The sequence below is a fragment of the Pseudophryne corroboree genome, chromosome 8 (assembly GCF_028390025.1).
Source record: "Pseudophryne corroboree isolate aPseCor3 chromosome 8, aPseCor3.hap2, whole genome shotgun sequence".
Taxonomy (NCBI): Eukaryota; Metazoa; Chordata; class Amphibia; order Anura; family Myobatrachidae; genus Pseudophryne; species Pseudophryne corroboree.
In genome coordinates, this window is record NC_086451.1 from 245,936,972 (window position 1) to 245,960,168 (window position 23,197).

Consider the following 23,197-nt stretch of genomic DNA (forward strand, 5'->3'; position numbering starts at 1 on the left):
AACCAGTGAGACATAAGAAACTGCAACAGCACTTCAAGATCCCACAGCGCCACAGGCGGCACAAATGGAGGATGGATATGCAGCACTCCCTTCACGAAAGTCTGAACCTCTGGAAGGACGGCCAATTCCTTTTGAAAGAAAATAGATAAAGCCGAAATCTGCACTTTGATGGAACCCAATTTCAGGCCTGCATCGACGCCTGCCTGCAAAAAATGGAGAAACCGACCCAAGTGAAATTCCTCCGCAGGAGCGGCTTGGTTTCACACCACGAAACATACTTTCTCCAAATACGGTGATAATGTTTCGCCGTAACCTCCTTCCTAGCCTTAAGGAGAGTGGGGATGACCTCCCCAGGAATACCTTTTCGAGTTAAGATTTGGCGCTCAACTTCCACGCCGTCAAACGCAGCCGCGGTAACTCCGGAAACACGCAGGGCCCCTGCAGTAACAAGTCCTCTCTTAGAGGAAGCGGCCAAAGATCTTCCACAAGCAATTCCCGAAGATCCGGATACCAGGCCCTGCGTGGCCAGTCTGGAACGACGAGAATCGCCTGAACCCTTGTTCGTCGTATGATCCCCAGCCCTTTGGAATGAGAGGAAGCGGAGGGAACACATATACCGACTGAAACACCCACGGAGTTACCAGGGCGTCCACTGCACTGGCTTGGGAGTCTCTTGACCTGGAACAATACCTCGGAAACTTCTTGTTGAGACGAGACGCCATCATGTCTATCAGAGGAAGCCCCCAACGCCCAGTCACTTCTGCAAATACCTCTTGGTGAAGAGCCCACTTTCCCAGATGGAGATCGTGTCTGCTGAGGAAGTCTGCTTCCCAGTTGTCCACGCCCAGGAGGAAAACTGCTGACAGAGCGCTCAAGTCCTGTTCTGCCCAGCGAAGGGATTCTTGTGGCCTCCGCCATAGCCGCCCTGCTCCTTGTTCCGCCTTGGTGGTTTACGTACGCCACCGCTGTTATGTTGTCCGACTGGATCAGGACAGGACGACCCTGAAGAAGGCTCTTCGCTTGTAGCAGGCCGTTGTAAATGGCTCTTAACTCAAGAACATTTATGTGGAGACAAGATTCCTGGTTTGACCAGTTTCCCTGGAAATGTCTTCCTTGCGTGACTGCGCCCCAGCCTCGGAGACTTGCATCTGTTGTCAGCAGGACCCAGTCCTGGATTCCGAATCGGCGTCCCTCTAGACGGTGAGAGCTTTGTAGCCACCACAGGAGAGAAATCCTGGCCCTGGAAGATAGACTTATTTTCCGGTGCATGTGCAGGTGAGACCCGGACCATTTGTTCAGCAGATCCCACTGAAACACCCGGGCATGAAATCTGCCAAACGGAATGGCTTCGTAAGCCACAACCATCTTCCCCAGAACCCGAGTACATTCATGAATCGACACACTTGTCGGTCTCAGAAGCTCCCTGACCATTGTCTGTATTTCCAGAGCTTTGTCTTCCGTAAGAAACACTCTGTAACTCCGTGTCTAGAATCATGCCCAGAAAGGGCAGCAGAGTGGCCGGGATCAACTGAGACTTTGGCAAATTTAGAACCCACCCGTTTTGTCGCAGAACCGACAGGGAGAGAGACACATTTTTTAACAACTGTTCCTTGGACCTCGCCTTTATCAGGAGATCGTCCAAGTACGGGATAATTGTAACCCCTTGTTTGCGACGGAGAACCATCATTTCTGCCATGACCTTAGTGAAAACCCTCGGGGCCGTGGAAAGCCCAAACGGCAACGTCTGAAATTGGTAATGACAATCCTGCACCGCAAATCTCAGGAAGGCCTGATGCGGAGGATATATCGGGACGTGTAAGTAGGCATCCTTTATGTCGACTGACGGCATAAAATCCCCCCCTTCTAGGCTGGAGATCACAGCTCGAAGAGATTCCATCTTGAACTTGTAAACTTTCAAGTATGGATTGAGGGATTTTAGGTTCAGAATCGGTCTGACCGAACCGTCCGGCTTCGGTACGACAAAGAGGCTCGAATAGAACCCCTCCCTCCGTTGGGACGAGGGAACGGGAACAATGACCCTCTGTTGACAACTTTTGTATCGCAGCATTTACCACATCTCTTTCCGGAAGAGACACTGGCAAGGCCGAAATGAAAAACGGTGAGGAGGCATCTCCTGAAACTCCAGCTTGTATCCCTGAGACACTATGTCTAGGACCCAAGGATCCAGGCCTGATTGAACCCAGACCTGACCGAAGATCCGTAGACGACCCCCCACCGGCTCAGACTCCCGCAGGGGAGCCCCAGCGTCATGCTGTGGACTTGGTAGAGGCGGGGGGAGGACTTTTGGTCCTGGGCGCCTGATACTGCAGGCGACTTCCTTCCCCTTCCTCTACCATTTGAAGCGAGGAAGGACGAGCCTTTTCCTCGTTTGTATTTATTGGGTCGAAAGGACTACATCTGCGGATGGGTTCCCTTTTTATGTTGTGTGGGAACATAAGGAAGAAAAGATGACTTACCCGCAGTCGCGGTAGACACCAGGTCAGCCAGGCCGTCACCAAACAAGACACTACCTTTGAAGGGAAGAGCTTCCATGTTTTTCTTGGAGTCGGCATCAGCATTCCATTGATGGATCCAAAGCGCCCTCCTGGCCGAGACCACCATGGCATTGGCTCTCGATCCCAAGAGGCCAACATCCCTCGCCGCATCCTTCAGGGAATCTGCAGGGTCCTTGATATAACCAAGAGTCAAAAGAATATTATCTTTTTCAAGGGTATCCATATCAGAAGCTAAATTATCAGCCCATTTAGCAATAGCACTACTCACCCATACCGACGCCACAGCAGGTCTGAGCAATGCACCCGTATTAACGAAAATGGCCTTTAAAGACGTTTCCAGCTTGCGATCCGCCGGATCCTTGAGAGCTGCCGTGTCAGGGGACGGAAGCGCCACCTTCATTAGACAAACGGGATAGAGCCTTGTCGACATTCGGAGACAACTCCCATTTTTCCCTGTCATCAGAGGGGAAAGGATACGCCATGAAAATTCTCTTGGGAATCTGCCATCTCTTGTCCGGTGACTCCCAAGCCTTTTCACAAAGAGCATTCATTTCATGAGAGGGGGGAACTTCACCTCAGGTCTTTTCCCTTTAAATAAGCAAATCTTTGTTTCCTGCACCGCAGGTTCGTCAGAGATACGTAAAACATCTTTAATAGCCACAATCGTGTACTGAATACTCTTAACTAGCCTTGGGTGTAAAGTAGCCTCATTGAAATCGACATCAGAATCCATGACGGTATCCGTATCTACCATCTGGGTAAACGAACGCTTTTGTGACCCTGAAGGGGTCTGCACCTGAGCCAAAGCATCCTTCATGGATTTCCTCCATACTTGTGTCAGACTCAGATTTATCCAACCTCTTAGACAATGAGGCCACATTTGCATTAAGTGTACTTAACATAGTAACCAAATCAGGTGTCGGCTGTGCCGACAGAGCCATTTCCAGCCCCTTTTCTGCGCCCCAGTAACCTCCTCCGGGGAGGAACACTCAGCCTCAGACATGCCGACAAGTAGTACCGACACACCCACACACTGCCCAAACCAGGGGACAGACCCACAGGGAAGCCAAGAGAGAGAAACACAGAGGGAGTATGCCAGCTCACACCCCAGCGCCCATATATCACACCACAATAATATATGATGATAGCGCTGCCATTAATGATAAACAAGCACCAATTTATCTGTGCCCCCCCACCCCCCACCCCCCGTTTTGCTCCCTTTTACTTGAATGTTGCCTGGATGTCCCGGCCAGCGTCTCATGCAGCGGCTGTGAATGAGAGAAAATGGCGCTGGTGAGCTGTGCAGCTAAGCCCCGCCCCTTCCCGGCACGCTTCAGTCCCGCAAAAATTCAAATATCTTATGCTGGCGGTGAAGTGCCCTGCACCCGCAAGTGCCGTTTGTGAAGTGTGTGGGAGCATGCGCTGCTACCACGTTACTGAAGTCTTCTGCCGTCTGATGCCTTCGGATCTTCTCATACTCACCCGGCTTCTTTCTTCTGCCTTCTGTGAGGGGGGTGACGGCGCGGCTCCGGGAACAAGCAGCTAGGCGAACCAAGTGATCGAACCCTCTGGAGCTAATGGTGTCCAGTAGCCTAAGAAGCAGAGCCTTAACTAAGCAGAAGTAGGTCTGACTTCTCTCCCCTCAGTCCCACGATGCAGGGAGCCTGTAGCCAGCAGGTCTCCATGAAAATAAAAAACCTAACAAAAGTCTTTTATAGAGAAACTCAGTAGAGCTCCCCTAGTGTGTGTCCAGTCACTCCTGGGCACAAAGTCTAACTGAGGTCTGGAGGAGGGGCATAGAGGGAGGAGCCAGTTCACACCCAGTCAAAGTCTTTTTAGTGTGCCTAAGCTCCTGCGGATCCCGTCTATACCCCATGGTCCTTTTGGAGTCCCCAGCATCCTCTTGGACATAAGAGAAATATAATATAATAATATATATATATATATATATATATATATATATATATATATATATATATATATATATATATATATATATATATATATATATAATGATACAAAGAAATAGCTGCGCATCCACATCCACCTCAAATTCAGTATCAATAAATAACAGTCTGTGTCCATACAATACTGAGTTCTTTAAGATGTATCCTGCTGCTTCCTCCTTTTTTGGGACCAGAACCACTGGATCCAATGTACATGTAAATAGAAGAAGAATGGAGTGCGCAGGTATGAGAAAAATATCACAAATTCATTTATTGAACAATAATGCTCACATACATCTTAGCTCTTGAAGATCAGCATGGTCGGTCGTTTGGCTGTAAGTATCCACGGGTGTCTCCCACTGGGACTCGCTCAGGACGGCACACCACACAGCGCGGTCAGACGTTGTTCATCCGACACACCTGGACCAGACTTTCAGACGTCTCACACGTCTAACGCTCCACAAGCCACGCCCAAGTCCGTAGACGAAACGCGTTGGGCGTGGCTTGTGGAGCGTTAGACGTGCGAGACGTCTGAAAGTCTGGTCCAGGTGTGTCGGATGAATAACGTCTGACCGCGCTGTGTGGTGTGCCGTCCTGAGCGAGTCCCAGTGGGAGACACCCGTGGATACTTACAGCCAAACGACCGACCATGCTGATCTTCAAGAGCTAAGATGTATGTGAGCATTATTGTTCAATAAATGAATTTGTGATATTTTTCTCATACCTGCGCACTCCATTCTTCTTCTATTTACATATACATATATATATATATATATATATATATATATATATATATATATATGATTTTACTTACCGATAAATCTATTTCTCGTAGTCCGTAGTGGATGCTGGGACTCCGTCAGGACCATGGGTATTAGCGGCTCCGCAGGAAACAGGGTACAAAAATAAAAGCTTTAGGACTAGGTGGTGTGCACTGGCTCCTCCCCCTATGACCCTCCTCCAAGCCTCAGTTAGGATACTGTGCCCGGACGAGCGTACACAATAAGGAAGGATTTTGAATCCCGGGTAAGACTCATACCAGCCACACCAATCACACCGTACAACTTGTGATCTGAACCCAGTTAACAGTATGACAAACGTAGGAGCCTCTGAACAGACGGCTCACAACAATAACAACCCGATTTTTTTGTAACAATAACTATGTACAAGTATTGCAGACAATCCGCACTTGGGATGGGCGCCCAGCATCCACTACGGACTACGAGAAATAGATTTATCGGTAAGTAAAATCTTATTTTCTCTGACGTCCTAGTGGATGCTGGGACTCAGTCAGGACCATGGGGATTATACCAAAGCTCCCAAACGGGCGGGAGAGTGCGGATGACTCTGCAGCACCGAATGAGAGAACTCCAGGTCCTCTTTAGCCAGGGTATCAAATTTGTAGAATTTTACAAACGTGTTCTCCCCCGACCACGTAGCTGCTCGGCAGAGTTGTAATGCCCAGACCCCTCGGGCAGCCGCCCAAGATGAGCCCACCTTCCTTGTGGAATGGGCCTTGATAGATTTAGGCTGTGGTAGGCCTGCCACAGAATGTGCAAGTTGAATTGTGCTACAAATCCAACGAGCAATCGTCTGCTTAGAAGCAGGAGCACCCAGCTTGTTGGGTGCATACAGTATAAACAGCGAGTCAGATTTTCTGACTCCAGCCGTCCTTGAAATATATATTTTCAATGCCCTGACAACGTCCAGCAACTTGGAATCCTCCAAATCGCTAGTAGCCGCAGGCACCACAATAGGCTGGTTCAGGTGAAACGCTGAAACCACCTTAGGCAGAAACTGAGGACGCATCCGCAGTTCTGCCCTGTCCGAATGGAAAATCAGATATGGGCTTTTATACGATAAAGCCGCCAATTCTGACACTCTCCTGGCTGAAGCCAGGGCCAGTAGCATGGTTACTTTCCATGTAAGATATTTCAAATCCACCGATTTGAGTGGCTCAAACCAATGGGATTTGAGAAAATCCCAAACTACATTAAGATCCCACGGAGCCACTGGGGGCACAACCGGGGGCTGTATATGTAGTACTCCTTTTACAAAAGTCTGGACTTCAGGAACTGAAGCCAATTCTTTCTGGAAGAAAATCGACAGGGCCGAAATTTGAACCTTAATGGACCCTAATTTGAGGCCCATAGACAATCCTGTTTGCAGGAAATGTAGGAATCGACCCAGTTGAAATTCCTCCGTCGGGGCCTTCCTGGCCTCACACCACGCAACATATTTTCTCCAAATGCGGTGATAATGTTGTGCAGTCACCTCCTTCCTGGCTTTTACCAGGGTAGGGATGACCTCTTCCGGAATGCCTTTTTCCCTTAGAATTCGGCGTTCAACCGCCATGCCGTCAAACGCAGCCGCGGTAAGTCTTGGAATAGACACGGTCCCTGCTGAAGCAGGTCCCGTCTTAGAGGTAGAGGCCACGGATCTTCCGTGAGCATCTCCTGAAGTTCCGGGTACCAAGTTCTTCTTGGCCAATCCGGAGCCACGAGTATCGTTCTTACTCCCCTTTGCCGTATAATTCTCAGTACTTTTGGTATGAGAGGCAGAGGAGGAAACATACACTGACTGGAACACCCACGGTGTTACCAGAGCGTCCACAGCTATTGCCTGAGGGTCTCTTGACCTGGCGCAATACCTGTCCAGTTTTTTGTTGAGGCGGGACGCCATCATATCCACCTTTGGTTTTTCCCAACGGTTCACAATCATGTGGAAGACTTCTGGATGAAGTCCCCACTCTCCCAGGTGTAGATCGTGTCTGCTGAGGAAGTCCGCTTCCCAGTTGTCCACTCCCGGAATGAACACTGCTGACAGTGCTATCACATGATCTTCCGCCCAGCGAAGAATCCTTGCAGCTTCTGCCATTGCCCTCCTGCTTCTTGTGCCGCCCTGTCTGTTTACGTGGGCGACTGCCGTGATGTTGTCCGACTGGATCAACACCGGCTGACCCTGAAGCAGGGGTTTTGCCAGGCTTAGAGCATTGTAAATCGCTCTTAGCTCCAGTATATTTATGTGAAGAGGCATCTCCAGGCTTGACCACACTCCCTGGAAGTTTCTTCCCTGTGTGACCGCTCCCCAGCCTCTCAGACTGGCATCCGTGGTCACCAGGACCCAGTCCTGTATGCTGAATCTGCGGCCCTCTAACAGATGAGCACTCTGCAACCACCACAGAAGAGACACCCTTGTCCGTGGAGACAAAGTTATCCGCTGATGCATCTGCAGATGCGATCCGGACCATTTGTCCAGCAGATCCCACTGAAAAGTTTGTGCGTGGAATCTGCCGAATGGAATCGCTTCGTAAGAAGCCACCATTTTTCCCAGGACTCTTGTGCATTGATGCACAGACACTTTTCCTGGTTTTAGGAGGTTCCTGACAAGTTCGGATAACTCCCTGGCTTTCTCCTCCGGAAGAAGCACCTTTTTCTGAACCGTGTCCAGAATCATTCCCAGGAACAGCAGACGTGTCGTCGGGGTCAATTGAGATTTTGGAAAATTCAGAATCCACCCGTGCTGTTGCAGCACTAATTGGGTTAGTGCTACTACGTCCCCCAGCTGTTCTCTGGACCTTGCCCTTATCAGGAGATCGTCCAAGTAAGGGATAATTAATACGCCTTATCTTCGCAGAAGAAAATAAGAATTTACTTACCGATAATTCTATTTCTCGGAGTCCGTAGTGGATGCTGGGGTTCCTGAAAGGACCATGGGGAATAGCGGCTCCGCAGGAGACAGGGCACAAAAAAGTAAAGCTTTTACCAGATCAGGTGGTGTGCACTGGCTCCTCCCCCTATGACCCTCCTCCAGACTCCAGTTAGGTACTGTGCCCGGACGAGCGTACACAATAAGGGAGGCAATTTGAATCCCGGGTAAGACTCATACCAGCCACACCAATCACACCGTACAACTTGTGATCTAAACCCAGTTAACAGTATGATAACAGAAAGAGCCTCTTAAAGATGGCTCCTTAACAATATAACCCGAATTTGTTAACAATAACTATGTACAGTATTGCAGATAATCCGCACTTGGGATGGGCGCCCAGCATCCACTACGGACTCCGAGAAATAGAATTATCGGTAAGTAAATTCTTATTTTCTCTATCGTCCTAAGTGGATGCTGGGGTTCCTGAAAGGACCATGGGGATTATACCAAAGCTCCCAAACGGGCGGGAGAGTGCGGATGACTCTGCAGCACCGAATGAGAGAATTCCAAGTCCTCTTTTGCCAGGGTATCAAATTTGTAGAATTTTACAAACGTGTTTTCCCCCGACCACGTCGCTGCTCGACAGAATTGTAATGCCGAGACCCCTCGGGCAGCCGCCCAAGATGAGCCCACCTTCCTTGTGGAATGGGCCTTAACAGATTTAGGCTGTGGCAGGCCTGCCACAGAATGAGCAAGTTGAATTGTGTTACAAATCCAACGAGCAATCGTCTGCTTAGAAGCAGGGGCACCCAACTTGTTGGGTGCATATAGTATCAACAGCGAGTCAGATTTTCTGACTTCAGCCGTCCCTGAAATGTATATTTTTAAGGCTCTGACAACGTCCAACAACTTGGAGTCCTCCAAGTCGCCAGTGGCCGCAGGCACCACAATAGGTTGGTTCAGGTGAAACGCTGATACCACCTTAGGGAGAAAATGCGGACGAGTCCTCAGTTCTGCCCTATCCGAATGGAAGATTAGATAAGGGCTTTTATAAGATAAAGCCGCCAATTCAGATACTCTCCTGGCGGAAGCCAGGGCCAGTAACATAGTCACTTTCCATGCGAGATATTTAAAATCCACCTTTTTCAATGGTTCAAACCAATGGGATTTGAGGAAATCTAAAACTACATTTAGATCCCACGGTGCCACCGGAGGCACCACAGGAGGCTGTATATGCAGTACTCCTTTAACAAAAGTCTGTACCTCAGGAACTGAGGCCAATTCTTTTTGGAAGAATATTGACAGGGCCGAAATTTGAACCTTAATAGATCTCAATTTGAGACCCATAGACAATCCTGATTGTAGGAAATGTAGGAAACGACCCAGTTGAAATTCCTCCGTCGGAACACTCCGATCCTCGCACCACGCGACATATTTTCGCCAAATGCGGTGATAATGTTTCGCGGTGACTTCCTTCCTTGCCTTAATCAAGGTAGGAATGACTTCTTCTGGAATGCCTTTCCCTTTTAGGATCTGGCGTTCAACCGCCATGCCGTCAAACGCAGCCGCGGTAAGTCTTGAAAGAGACAGGGACCCTGTTGTAGCAGGTCCCTTCTCAGAAGTAGAGGGCACGGGTCGTCCGTGACCAACTCTTGAAGTTCCGGGTACCAAGTCCTTCTTGGCCAATCCGGAGCCACTAGTATTGTTCTTACTCCTCCTCACCGTAAAATCTTCAATACCTTTGGTATGAGAGGCAGAGGAGGAAACACATATACTGATTTGTACACCCAAGGTGTTACCAGTGCGTCCACAGCTATTGCCTGTGGATCTCTTGACCTGGCGCAATACTTGTCCAGTTTCTTGTTGAGGCGAGACGCCATCATGTCTACCATTGGTCTTTCCCAACAGTTTATTAGCATGTGGAAGACTTCTGGATGAAGACCCCCCTCTCCCGGGTGAATATCGTGTCTGCTGAGGAAGTCTGCTTCCCAGTTGTCCACGCCCGGGAAGAACACTGCTGACAGTGCTATTACGTGATTCTCCGCCCAGCGAAGAATCTTGGCAGCTTCTGCCATTGCACTCCTGCTTCTTGTGCCGCCCTGTCTGTTTACATGGGCGACCGCCGTGATGTTGTCCGACTGAATCAACACCGGTTTTCCTTGCAGGAGTGGTTCCGCCTGGCTTAGAGCATTTTAGATTGCTCTTAGTACCAGAATGTTTATGTGAAGAGACTTTTCCAGGTTCGTCCATACCCCCTGGGAGTTTCTTCCTTGTGTGACTGCTCCCCAACCTCTCAGGCTGGCGTCCGTGGTCACCAGGATCAAATCCTGTATGCCGAATCTGCGGCCCTCCAATAGATGAGCCTTTTGCAACCACCACAGAAGATATACCCTTGTCCTTGGCGACAGGGTTATTCGCAGGTGCATCTGAGGATGCGACCCTGACCATTTGTCCAACAGATCCCTTTGGAAAATTCTTGCATGGAATCTGCCGAATGGAATTGCTTCGTAAAAAGCCACCATTTTTCCCAGGACTCTTGTGCATTGATGTACAGACACCTTTCCTGGTTTTAGGAGGTTCCTGACAGGTCGGATAACTCCTTGGCTTTTTCCTCGGGAAGAAAAACCTTTTTCTGAACCGTGTCCAGAATCATCCCTAGGAACAGCAGACGTATCGTCGGAAAACAGCTGCGATTCTTGGAATATTTAGAATCCAGTCGTGCCGTCGAAGAACTACTTTAGATAGTGCTCTTCCGACCTCCAACTGTTCTCTGGAACTTGCCCTTTTTAGGTCGTGCAAGTAAGGGATAATTTAGATGCCTTTTTTCTTTGAAGAAACATCTTTTCGGCCATTACCTTGGTAAAAAGGCCCGGGGTGCCGTGGATAATTCAAACGGCATCGTCTGAAACTGATATTGACAGTTCTGTACCACGAACCAGAGGTACCCTTGATGAGAAGGACAAAATTTGGACATGGAGGTAATCCTTGATGTCCAGGGACACCATATAGTCCCCTTTTTTCCGGTTCGCTATCACTGCTCTGAGTGACTTTATCTCGATTTGAACCTTTTATGTAAGTGTTCAAAACATTTTAGATTTAGACTATGTGTCACCAAGCCGTCTGGCTTCAGTACCACAATATAGTGTGGAAAAATAATACCCTTTTCCTTGTCGTAGGAGGGGTACTTTGATTATCACCTGCTGGATATACAGCTTGTGAATTGTTTCCAATGCTGCCTCCCTGTCGGAGGGAGCCGTTGGTAAAGCAGACTTCAGGAACCTGCGAGGAGAAGATGTCTCGACTCTCCAATCTTTACCCCTGGGATAATACTCGTACGATCTAGGGGTCAACTTGCGAGTGATCCCACTGCGCCCTGAGACTCTTGAGACTACCCCCCCACCTTGAGTCCGCTTGCACGGCCCCAGCGTCATGCTGAGGACTTGGCAGACGCGGTGGAGGGCTTCTTTTCCTGGGAAAGGGCTGCCTGCTGCAGTCTACTTCCCTTACCTCTATGTCTGGGCAGATATGACTGGCCTTTTGCCTGCATGCCCTCATGGGAAAGGAAAGATTGAGGCTGAAAAGACGGTGTCTTTTTTAGCTGAGATGTAACTTGGGGTAAAAAAGGTTGGATTTCCCAGCTGTTGCTGTGGTCCCCAGGTCCGATGGACCGACCCCCAAATAACTCCTTCCCTTTATACAGCAATACTTCCATCTGCCGTATGGGATCTGTATCACCTGACCACTGTCGTGTCCCTGACATCTTCTGGGAGATATGGACAACGCACTTATCTTGATGCCAGAGAGCAAATATCCCTCTGTGCATCTCACATACATATATATAGAATGCATCCTATTAAATGCTCTACATGAATAAAATATTTTCAGTCAGGGAATCCGACCAAGCCAACCCAGCACTGCATCTCCAGGCTGATGGCGATCGCTGGTCGCAGTATAACCACCGTATGTGTGTATATACTTTTTAGGATATTTTTCCAGCTTCCTATCAGCTGGCTCCTTGAGGGCGGCCGTATCTGGAGACGGTAACGCCACTTGATAAGCGTGTGAGCGCCTTATCACCCTAAGGGGTGTTTCCCAACGTACCCTAATTTCTGGCGGGAAAGGGTATAACGCCAATATTTGCTATCGGGGTAACCCTACGCATCATCACACACTTCATTTTATTTTATCTGATTCAGGAAAAACTACAGGTAGTTTTTTCCACTCCCACATAATACCCTTTCTTGTGGTACTTGTAGTATCAGAAACACGTAACACCTCCTTCATTGCCCTTAACGTGTGGCCCTAATGAGAAATACGTTTGTTTATTCACCGTCGACACTGTATTCAGTGTCCGTGTCTGTGTCTGTGTCGACCGACTGAGGTAAATGGGCGTTTTTAAAACCCCTGACGGTGTTTCTGAGACGCCTGGACCGGTCCTAATAGATTGTCGGCCGTCTCATGTCGTCAACCGACCTTGCAGCGTGTTGACATTCTCACGTAATTCTCTAAATAAGCCATCCATTCCGGTGTCGACTCCCTAGAGAGTGACATCACCATTACAGGCAATTTCTCCGCCTCCTCACCAACATCGTCCTCATACATGTCGACACACGTACCGACACACAGCACACACACCGGGAATGCTCTGACAGAGGACAGGACCCACTAGCCCTTTGGGGAGACAGAGGGAGAGTCTGCCAGCACACACCAAAAACGCTATAATTATATAGGGACAACCTTATATAAGTGTTTCTCCCTTATAGCATCTTTTATATATATACAATATCGCCAAAATCAGTGCCCCCCCTCTCTGTTTTAACCCTGTTTCTGTAGTGCAGTGCAGGGGAGAGCATGGGAGCCTTCTCTCCAGCTTTTCTGTGAGAGAAAATGGCGCTGTGTGCTGAGGAGATAGGCCTCGCCCCTTTTACGGCGGGCTCGTCTCCCGCTATTTTTGAAGTTAGGCAGGGGTTAAATATCTCCATATAGCCTCTGTGGGCTATATGTGAGGTATTTTTTGCCTCTAATAAGGTTTTTATTTGCCTCTCAGAGCGCCCCCCCCAGCGCTCTGCACCCTCAGTGACTGTTGTGTGAAGTGTGCTGAGAGGAAAATGGCGCACAGCTGCAGTGCTGTGCGCTACCTTTATGAAGACTCAGGAGTCTTCAGCCGCCGATTTTGGACCTCTTCTCTCTTCAGCGTCTGCAAGGGGGCCGGCGGCGCGGCTCCGGTGACCATCCAGGCTGTACCTGTGATCGTCCCTCTGGAGCTAGTGTCCAGTAGCCAAGCAGCAAATCCACTCTGCACGCAGGTGAGTTCACTACTTCTCCCCTAAGTCCCTCGTTGCAGTGATCCTGTTGCCAGCAGGACTCACTGTAAAGTAAAAAACCTAAGCTAAACTTTCTCTAAGCAGCTCTTTAGGAGAGCCACCTAGATTGCACCCTTCTCGTTCGGGCACAAAATCTAACTGGAGTCTGGAGGAGGGTCATAGGGGGAGGAGCCAGTGCACACCACCTGATCTGGTAAAAGCTTTACTTTTTTGTGCCCTGTCTCCTGCGGAGCCGCTATTCCCCATGGTCCTTTCAGGAACCCCAGCATCCACTTAGGACGATAGAGAAACATCATTTCGGCCATTACCTTGGTAAAGACCCGAGGTGCCGTGGACAATCCAAACGGCAGCGTCTGAAACTGATAATGACAGTTTTGCACCACGAACCTGAGGTACCCTTGATGTGAAGGGCAAATTGGGACATGCAGGTAAGCATCCTTGATGTCCAGGGACACCATAAAGTCCCCTTCTTCCAGATTCGCTATCACTGCTCTGAGTGACTCCATCTTGAACTTGAATTTTTGTATGTACAGGTTCAAAGATTTCAGATTTAGAATAGGTCTTACCGAGCCGTCCGGCTTCGTTACCACAAATAGTGTGGAATAATACCCCTTTCCCTGTTGTAGGAGGGGTACCTTGACTATCACCTGCTGAGAATACAGCTTGTGAATGGCTTCCAATACCGTCGCCCTGTCTGAGGGAGACGTTGGCAGAGCAGACTTTAGGAACCGGCGAGGGGGAGACTTCTCGAATTCCAACCTGTAACCCTGAGATACTACCTGCAGGATCCAGGGGTCCACCTGTGAGTGAGCCCACTGTGCGCTGAAATTCTTGAGTCGACCCCCCACCGCCCCTGAGTCCGCTTGTAAAGCCCCAACGTCATGCTGAGGGCTTTGCAGAAGCCGGGGAGGGCTTCTGCTCCTGGGAGGGAGCTGCTTGGTGCACTCTCTTACCCTTTCCTTTGCCTCGGGGCAGATATGACTGTCCTTTTGCCCGCTTGTTCTTATAGGAACGAAAGGACTGCGGCTGAAAAGACGGTGTCTTTTTCTGTTGGGAGGGGACCTGAGGTAAAAAGGTGGATTTCCCGGCTGTTGCCGTGGCCACCAAATCCGATAGACCGACCCCAAATAATTCCTCCCCTTTATACGGCAATACTTCCATATGCCGTTTGGAATCCGCATCACCTGACCACTGTCGCGTCCATAAACTTCTTCTGGCAGATATGGACATCGCACTTACTCTCGATGCCAGAGTGCAAATATCCCTCTGAGCATCTCGCATATAAAGAAAAGCATCCTTTAATTGCTCTATAGTCAATAAAAATAAGAATTTACTTACCGATAATTCTATTTCTCGGAGTCCGTAGTGGATGCTGGGGTTCCTGAAAGGACCATGGGGAATAGCGGCTCCGCAGGAGACAGGGCACAAAAAGTAAAGCTTTACGATCAGGTGGTGTGTACTGGCTCCTCCCCCTATGACCCTCCTCCAAGCCTCAGTCAGGTACTGTGCCCGGACGAGCGTACACAATAAGGAAGGATTTTGAATCCCGGGTAAGACTCATACCAGCCACACCAATCACACTGTACAACCTGTGATCTGAACCCAGTTAACAGTATGATAACAGCGGAGCCTCTGAAAAGATGGCTCACAACAATAATAACCCGATTTTTGTAACTATGTACAAGTATTGCAGACAATCCGCACTTGGGATGGGCGCCCAGCATCCACTACGGACTCCGAGAAATAGAATTATCGGTAAGTAAATTCTTATTTTCTCTATCGTCCTAGTGGATGCTGGGGTTCCTGAAAGGACCATGGGGATAATACCAAAGCTCCCAAACGGGCGGGAGAGTGCGGATGACTCTGCAGCACCGAATGAGAGAACTCCCGGTCCTCCTCAGTCAGGGTGTGCCCCTGACCAAGTAGCTGCTCGGCAAAGTTGTAAAGCCGAGACCCCTCGGGCAGCCGCCCAAGATGAGCCCACCTTCCTTGTGGAATGGGCATTTACATATTTTGGCTGTGGCAGGCCTGCCACAGAATGTGCAAGCTGAATTGTATTACACATCCAACTAGCAATAGTCTGCTTAGAAGCAAGAGCACCCAGTTTGTTGGGTGCATACAGGATAACAGCAAGTCAGTTTTCCTGACTCCAGCCGTCCTGGAACATATTTTCAGGGCCCTGACAACATCTAGCAACTTGGAGTCCTCCAAGTCCCTAGTAGGTGCAAGGCACCACAATAAGCTGGTTCAGGTGAAACACTGACACCACCTTAGGGAGAGAACTGGGGACGAGTCCGCAGCTCTGCCCTGTCCGAATGGACAAACAGATATGGGCTTTTTTGAGAAAAAACCACCAATTTGACACTCGCCTGGTCCAGGCCAGGGCCAAGAGCATGGTCACTTTTCATGTGAGATGCTTCAAATCCACAGATTTGACTGGTTTTAAACCAATGTGATTTGAGGAATCCCAGAACTACGTTAAGATCCCAGTGCCACTGGAGGCACAAAAGGGGGTTGTATATGCAATACTCCCTTGACAAACTTCTGGACTTCAGGAACTGAAGCCAATTCTTTCTGGAAGAAAATCGACAGGGCCAAAATTTGAACCTTAATGGACCCCAATTTGCGGCCCATAGACACTCCTGTTTGCAGGAAATGACCGAGTTGAAATTTCTTTGTGGGGCCATCCTGGCCTCACACCACGCAACATATTTTCGCCACATGTGGTGATAATGTTGTGCGGTCACCTCCTTTCTGGCTTTGAGCAGGGTAGGAATGACCTCTTCCGGAATGCCTTTTTCCCTTAGGATCCGGCGTTCCACCGCCATGCCGACAAACGCAGCTGCGGTAAGTCTTGGAACAGACATGGTACTTGCTGAAGCAAATCCCTTCTTAGCAGCAGAGGCCATAAGACCTCTGTAAGCATCTCTTGAAGTTCCGGGTACCAAGTCCTTCTTGGCCAATCCGGAGCCATGAGTATAGTTCTTACTCCTCTACGTCTTATAATTCTCAGCACCTTAGGTATGAGAAGCAGAGGAGGGAACACATACACCGACTGGTACACCCACGGTGTTACCAGAACGTCCACAGCTATTGCCTGAGGGTCTCTTGACCTGGCGCAATACCTGTCCCGTTTTTTGTTCAGACGGGACGCCATCATGTCCACCTTTGGTATTTCCCAACGGTTTACAATCATGTGGAAAAAACTTCCCGATGAAGTTTCCACTCTCCCGGGTGGAGGTCGTGCCTGCTGAGGAAGTCTGCTTCCCAGTTTCCATTCCCGGGATGAAACACTGCTGACAGTGCTATCACATGATTTTCCGCCCAGCGAAAAGTCCTTGCAGTTTTTGCCATTGCCCTCCTGCTTCTTGTGTCGCCCTGTCTGTTTACGTGGGCGACTGCCGTGATGTTTTTCCCACTGGATCAATACCGGCTGACCTTGAAGCAGAGGTCTTGCTAAGCTTAGAGCATTATAAATTTACCCTTAGCTCCAGTATATTTATGTGGAGAAAAGTCTCCAGACTTGATCACACTCCCTGGAAATTTTTTCCTTGTGTGACTGCTCCCCAGCCTCTCGGGCTGGGCTCCGTGGTCACCAGCATCCAATCCTGAATGCCGAATCTGCGGCCCTCTAGAAGATGAGCACTCTATAACCACCACAGGAGAGACACCCTTGTCCTTGGATATAGGGTTATCCGCTGATGCATCTGAAGATGCGATCCGGACCATTTGTCCAGCAGATCCCACTGAAAAGTTCTTGCGTGAAATCTGCCGAATGGAATTGCTTCGTAGGAAGCCACCATTTTTACCAGGACCCTTGTGCAATGATGCACTGTTTTTAGGAGGTTCCTGACTAGCTCGGATAACACCTTTTTCTGGACTGTGTCCAGAATCATCCCTAGGCACAGCAGACGTGTCGTCGGGATCAGCTGCGATTTTGGAATATTTAGAATCCACCCGTGCTGTTGTAGCAGTATCCGAGATAGTGCTACTCCGACCTCCAACTGTTCCCTGGACTATGCCCTTATCAGGAGATCGTCCAATTAAGGGATAATTAAGACGCCTTTTCTTCGAAGAAGAATCATCATTTCGGCCATTACCTTGGTAAAGACCCGGGGTGCCGTGGACAATCCAAACGGCAGCGTCTGAAACTGATAGTGACAGTTCTGCACCACGAACCTGAGGTACCCTTAGTGAGAAGGGCAAATTTGGGACATAGAGGTAAGCATCCCTGATGTCCCGGGACACTATATAGTCCCCTTCTTCCTGGTTCGTTATCACTGCTCTGAGTGACTCCATCTTGATTTGAACCTTTGTAAGTGTTCAAAAAATTTTTAGAATAAGTCTCACCTAGCCTTCTGGCTTCAGTACCACAATATAGTGTGGAATAATACCCCTTTTCTTGTAGTAGGAGAGATAATTTAATTATCACCTGCTGGGAATACAGCTTGTGAATTTTTTCCCATACTGCCTCCTTGTCGGAGGGAGACCTTGGTAAAGCAGACTTCAGGAGCCTGCGAAGGGGAAACGTCTCGACATTCCAATCTGTACCCCTGGGATACTACTTGTAGGATCCAGGGGTCCTGTACGGTCTCAGCGCCATGCTGAGAACTTGTCAGAAGCGGTGGAACGCTTCTGTTCCTGGGAATGGGCTGCCTGCTGCAGTCTTCTTCCCTTTCCTCTATCCCTGGGCAGATATGATCTTATAGGGACGAAAGGACTGAGGCTGAAAAGACGGTGTCTTTTTCTGCAGAGATGTGACTTAGGGTAAAAACGGTGGATTTTCCAGCAGTTGCCGTGGCCACCAGGTCCGATGGACCGACCCCAAATAACTCCTCTTCCTTTATACGGCAATACACCTTTGTGCCGTTTGGAATCTGCATCACCTGACCACTGTCGTGTCCATAACATCTTCTGGCAGATATGGACATCGCATTTACTCTTGATGCCAGAGTGCAAATATCCCTCTGTGCATCTCGCATATATAGAAATGCATCCTTTAAATGCTCTATAGTCAATAAAATACTGTCCCTGTCAAGGGTATCAATATTTTTAGTCAGGGAATCCGACCAAGCCACCCCAGCTCTGCACATCCAGGCTGAGGCGATCGCTGGTCGCAGTATAACACCAGTATGTGTGTATATACTTTTTATGATATTTTTCCAGCCTCCTGTCAGCTGGTCCTTGAGGACGGCCCTATCTATAGACTGTACCGCCACTTGTTTTGATAAGCGTGTGAGCGCCTTAGCCACCCTAAGGGGTGTTTCCCAACGCGCCCTAACTTCTGGCGGGAAAGGGTATACCGCCCCTAATTTTCTATCGGGGGGAACCCACGCATCATCACACACTTTATTTAATTTATCTGATTCAGGAAAAACTACGGTAGTTTTTTCACATCCCACATAATACCCTCTTTTGTGGTACTTGTAGTATCAGAAATATGTAACACCTCCTTCATTGCCTTTAACGTGTGGCCCTAATAAGGAATACGTTTGTTTATTCACCGTCGACACTGGATTCAGTGTCCCTGTCTGTGTCTGTGTCGACCGACTAAAGTAAACGGGCGTTTTAAAACCCCTGACGGTGTTTTTGAGACGTCTGGACCGGTACTAATTGTTTGTCGGCCGTCTCATGTCGTCAACCGACCTTGCAGCGTGTTGACATTATCACGTAATTCCCTAAATAAGCCATCCATTCCGGTGTCGACTCCCTAGAGAGTGACATCACCATTACAGGCAATTGCTCCGCCTCCTCACCAACATCGTCCTCATACATGTCGACACACACGTACCGACACACAGCACACACACAAGGAATGCTCTGATAGAGGACAGGACCCACTAGCCCTTTGGAGAGACAGAGGGAGAGTTTGCCAGCACACACCAAAAACGCTATAATTATATAGGGACAACCTTATATAAGTGTTTTCCCTTATAGCATCTTTATTATATATTTCTAACGCCAAATTAGTGCCCCCCCTCTCTGTTTTAACCCTGTTTCTGTAGTGCAGTGCAGGGGAGAGCCTGGGAGCCTTCCCTCCAGCCTTTCTGTGAGGGAAAATGGCGCTGTGTGCTGAGGAGATAGGCCCAGCCCCTTTTTCGGCGGCCTCGTCTCCCGCTCTTAACGGATTCTGGCAGGGGTTAAATATCTCCATATAGCCTCCGGAGGCTATATGTGAGGTATTTTTAGCCAAAATAGGTTTTCATTTGCCTCCCAGGGCGCCCCCCACCCAGCGCCCTGCACCCTCAGTGACTGCCGTGTGAAGTGTGCTGAGAGGAAAATGGCGCACAGCTGCAGTGCTGTGCGCTACCTTTAGAAGACTGAGGAGTCTTCTGCCGCCGATTCTGGACCTCTTCTTACTTCAGCATCTGCAAGGGGGCCGGCGGCAAGGCTCCGGTGACCATCCAGGCTGTACCTGTGATCGTCCCTCTGGAGCTGATGTCCAGTAGCCAAGAAGCCAATCCATCCTGCACGCAGGTGAGTTCACTTCTTCTCCCCTAAGTCCCTCGTTGCAGTGATCCTGTTGCCAGCAGGACTCACTGTAAAATAAAAAACCTAAGCTAAACTTTTCTAAGCAGCTCTTTAGGAGAGCCACCTAGATTGCACCCTTCTCGGCCGGGCACAAAAATCTAACTGAGGCTTGGAGGAGGGTCATAGGGGGAGGAGCCAGTACACACCACCTGATCGTAAAGCTTTACTTTTTGTGCCCTGTCTCCTGCGGAGCCGCTATTCCCCATGGTCCTTTCAGGAACCCCAGCATCCACTAGGACGATAGAGAAATACTGTCCCTATCCAGGGTATCAATATTTTCAGTCAGGGAATCCGACCAAACCACCCCAGCACTGCACATCCATGCAGAGGCGATGGCTGGTCGCAGTATAACACCAGTATGAGTGTATATACTTTTCAGGGTAGTTTCCAGCCTCCTATCAGCTGGATCCTTGAGGGCGGCCGTTTCAGGAGACGGTAACGCCACTTGTTTTGATAAGCGTGTGAGTGCCTTATCCACCCTAGGGGGTGTTTCCCATCGCGCCCTAACCTCTGGCGGGAAAGGATATAATGCCAATAACTTCTTTGAAATTAGCAGTTTTCTATCGGGGTTAACCCACACTTCATCACACACACATCATTCAATTCCTCTGATTCAGGAAAAACTACAGGTAGTTTTTTCAGACCCCACATAATACCCCTTTTTGTGGTACTTGCAGTATCAGAGATATGCAAAGCCTCCTTCATTGCCGTGATCATATAACGTGTGGCCCTACTGGAAAATACGTTTGTTTCTTCACCGTCGACACTAGATTCGGTGTCCGTGTCTGTGTCGACCGACTGAGGTAAAGGGCGTTTTACAGCCCCTGACGGTGTCTGAGACGCCTGGACAGGTACTAACTGGTTTGCCGGCCGTCTCATGTCGTCAACTGATTTTTGTAACGTGCTGACATTATCACGTAATTCCATAAACAAAGCCATCCATTCCGGTGTCGACTCCCTAGGGGGTGACATCACCATTACCGGCAATTGCTCCGCCTCCACACCAACATCGTCCTCATACATGTCGACACACACGTACCGACACACAGCAGACACACAGGGAATGCTCTTATCGAAGACAGGACCCCACTAGCCCTTTGGGGAGACAGAGGGAGAGTTTGCCAGCACACACCCAAGCGCTATAAATATATAGGAACAACCCTACAGAAGTGTTGTTTCCTTTATAGCAGCTTAATATAACAATATCGCCAAAAAAGTGCCCCCCCTCTCTGTTTTTTTACCCTGTTTCTGTAGTGCAGTGCAGGGGAGAGTCCTGGGAGCCTTCCTCGCAGCGGAGCTGTGCAGGAAAATGGCGCTGTGTGCTGAGGAGATAGGCCCCGCCCCCTATTTCGGCGGGCTCTTCTCCCGGTGTTTGTGAGACCTGGCAGGGGTTAAATACATCCATATAGCCCCAGGGGCTATATGTGATGTATTTTTAGCCAGAACAAGGTATTATCATTGCTGCCCAGGGCGCCCCCCCCCCCAGCGCCCTGCACCCTCAGTGACCGCTGGTGTGAAGTGTGCTGACAACAATGGCGCACAGCTGCAGTGCTGTGCGCTACCTCATGAAGACTGAAAAGTCTTCTGCCGCCGGTTTCTGGACCTCTTCACTTTTCGGCATCTGCAAGGGGGTCGGCGGCGCGGCTCCGGGACCGGACTCCATGGCTGGGCCTGTGTTCGATCCCTCTGGAGCTAATGGTGTCCAGTAGCCTAAGAAGCCAATCCATCCTGCACGCAGGTGAGCTCACTTCTTCTCCCCTAAGTCCCTCGTTGCAGTGAGCCTGTTGCCAGCAGGACTCACTGAAAATAAAAAACCTAATAACTTTTTCTAAGCAGCTCTTTAGGAGAGCCACCTAGATTGCACCTTGCTCGGACGGGCACAAAAACCCTAACTGAGGCTTGGAGGAGGGTCATAGGGGGAGGAGCCAGTGCACACCACCTAGTCCTAAAGCTTTTATTTTTGTACCTGTCTCCTGCGGAGCCGCTAATCCCCATGGTCCTGACGGAGTCCCAGCATCCACTAGGACGTCAGAGAAATTATATATATATATATATATATATATATATATATATATATATATATATATATATATATATATATAATTTTTTTTTGTATTATTATTTTTTCTCCACACACATATATAGATAGACTACCTTGGTGTATTCTGTATAACGCTGAAAGGCTTATTTGTCCGTGTGCTGACGTGATCTGGAAAAGCAAGACACAATGTATCAGCAGCAGCATTTTAGGGAGCGACAAGTATCGAGCTAAGGTGGGGGATACGAGATCAGCGAGAGCCAGCAGCGGCAGCACTGACTACTCATACCTGGGCCCCCAGCTCCGTGCCTCGGCCACGCATCTTCCTCGGAGTCGGTCAGGACTAGCTCCTGCACACACGGCGGCAGCTGCGCTCCCAGCTCCCCCTCACAGTCAGGGCTCAGCTGCTCCCGGACCCGGGGATGCTGCTTCTGGGCTGACGGAACCTGGAATGACAATAATAGAGCACCACCGTCAGACTGCAGATAAGTGACCCGCTAGCGCTTAGAGCTACCCGGCGCTACTCACCTGCAAAGAGCCCGTCAGCCGGGCAGAGATCCGTTCCAGCAGGCTCAGGGACTCCACAGCCATCACCTCGCTCACCGCCAGCACTTGACACAGGAGCAGTTCAAACTTCCCGCGGAACAAATGACAGATGCACAACTTCCGGGGGAAGAGAAAGTAGCGGCGGAAGTGGCGCTATCTCCGGGTCGTGGGGTCAATGTCATGCATTCGCGGGGTGTGTGGCAAGCTCTATCAGTAGTACATGTCTCTTGATTGTGCGCACGTGATTTTAGGCATCATTGTACTGTTGTGTCTATGTTCAGTTACCTTCGTGCCGGTCATTAGCCGAAATTACTGTAACACATCATCCAGCATAATGTCTTCTTCTTCCTTCATCATCTATGTGATTCTAACCTAATTCGTGGGGGGGGGGGGGATTCAATTGTTTGAAGAGTCAGTTGGAACTAAAAACAGACACCCAACTGACTCTTCAAACAACTGAATACCCCACTTAGGTGCCCTACACACTGGGCGATTACACTGCAAGATATGAACGATCTCATTCATTATTGAACGAGATAACGTTCATATCTTTCAGTGTGGAGGCACCAGCGATGAACGATGCGCGGCCCCGCGCTCGTTCATTGCTGGTGCCTTGTCGGCTGTGCATGCAGGCCAATATGGACG

General features: G+C 49.4%; 1 protein-coding gene across 1 annotated transcript in view; it reads right to left on the reverse strand.

Moving 5' to 3' along the window:
• LOC134948887 (germ cell nuclear acidic protein-like) overlaps window positions 1-22,739 on the reverse strand; it is a 335,115-nt gene extending 312,376 nt beyond the window's left edge. Inside the window, exons 1-3 of the mRNA XM_063937161.1 lie at window positions 22,535-22,739; window positions 22,296-22,452; window positions 22,123-22,177 (exon numbers count right to left, since the gene is read on the reverse strand). Of these exons, the coding sequence (XP_063793231.1) occupies window positions 22,123-22,177; window positions 22,296-22,452; window positions 22,535-22,597 (275 nt within the window). The 5' untranslated portion in view covers window positions 22,598-22,739. The remainder of the gene's footprint in view (window positions 1-22,122; window positions 22,178-22,295; window positions 22,453-22,534) is intronic.
• Window positions 22,740-23,197: the final 458 nt, after the last annotated feature.